Source organism: Micromys minutus (genome assembly GCF_963924665.1).
Source record: "Micromys minutus genome assembly, chromosome: 4".
Lineage (NCBI taxonomy): Eukaryota > Metazoa > Chordata > Mammalia > Rodentia > Muridae > Micromys > Micromys minutus.
In genome coordinates, this window is record NC_137973.1 from 36247291 (window position 1) to 36248604 (window position 1314).

Genomic DNA, 1314 nt, shown 5'->3' on the forward strand with positions numbered 1-1314 from the left:
ACCTGGGGAGGGGGGCGGCAGGAAAGCCTTTCTATGACTGGCCTAGGTTCCAGGATGAGGTTCGCCCGCACCCCAGCGCAGCCCAGACCCTCAGGCGCTGGGAGTCTCCAGCTGCCTTGCCCTAGGCCCTCGGATGGGAAGCACACTCTGCATCTCCATTAAAACTCAGATGCATCCATCCTTCGGGCATCCATCCTTCTAGATCTTTCGTGTGTCTGGGAAGGGGACGGAGCCAGGGAGGCGTGATAAAGCAGCTGATGTCGGGCCAGAGGAGACACAAGATGTCAGCCGGCTCCAGAGGTCCATGGTCGTTCTCCAGTACCAGGACCAGTGGCCGCTCCACCTGCAGGCTTCAGTGTGGCATTTGGAATGCGCTCTGGTGCCGGCACTTTACCTCCCCATTTGTGTGGGCCTGATAGGAGGAAAGGACTCAGGTTCACGGGTCCCTGGGTCCCCAGGTCCCCTCCTAGGAGTTCAGGCTTGCTAGGCCCTCGTCTGCCACTCCTCCTTGCAAACCAAGAACCAGATTCCTTTTATTAACTGACTTTCTGACTCTCCATCAGCCTCCAAAATGATGCTGAGTCCGGACCAAGCCGCAGACTCAGATCACCCCAGCTCAACGCACTCGGACCCGGAGTCTCTGGGTGGCGCAGACACCAAGGTGCTGGGCAGTGTGTCGGACCTGGAGCCGGTGGAGGAGGCAGATGGCGACGGCAAGGGCGGCAGCCGGGCCGCGCTCTACCCGCACCCGCAGCAGCTGAGCCGCGAGGAGAAGCGCCGCCGCCGGCGCGCCACGGCCAAGTACCGCTCGGCCCACGCAACCCGCGAGCGCATCCGAGTGGAGGCCTTCAACCTGGCCTTCGCCGAGCTCCGCAAACTGCTACCTACGCTGCCCCCGGACAAGAAGCTCTCCAAGATCGAGATCCTGCGCTTGGCCATCTGCTACATCTCCTATCTCAACCACGTCCTGGACGTGTAGAGGCGTGGGGGTGGGGGGGCGCCGCGGGAGGCCGCCGGTCCTGGCGACTGCCAAAGGCGACGCACCGGACTGCTAGGCTAGAGATTTGCCCAGAGACATCTGAACGCAGGAGAAAGCTTTGCAGCCCGTTCTTTCTGGTCATCAAGGCAACAGGGGAAGATTTCCAAGCCTGGGAGGTGGAGTTGCATAGTAAGACCTGGGGCTTGAAAGGGTATTTTCCTGGCCAGAAAAACCTTTTGGAGGCACCTAGTGTGAGTTGCCCTGGGGCCTCCCCTTGGTGTGTTAGAATCCCTGGGTGGTTGCTTTAACCCACTGGAGGCTTTCAGACCCCTGTA

At 60.9% G+C, this 1314-nt stretch overlaps 1 protein-coding gene across 1 annotated transcript; it reads left to right on the top strand.

The window, feature by feature from the left end:
- Positions 1-571: 571 nt before the first annotated feature.
- NHLH2 (nescient helix-loop-helix 2) lies at positions 572-979 on the top strand (the record flags this gene model as incomplete). The annotated part of the gene is made up of 1 exon (XM_080915538.1): positions 572-979. The coding sequence occupies one exon, from the start codon at positions 572-574 to the stop codon at positions 977-979; it is 408 nt and encodes a 135-aa protein (XP_080771664.1).
- Positions 980-1314: the final 335 nt, after the last annotated feature.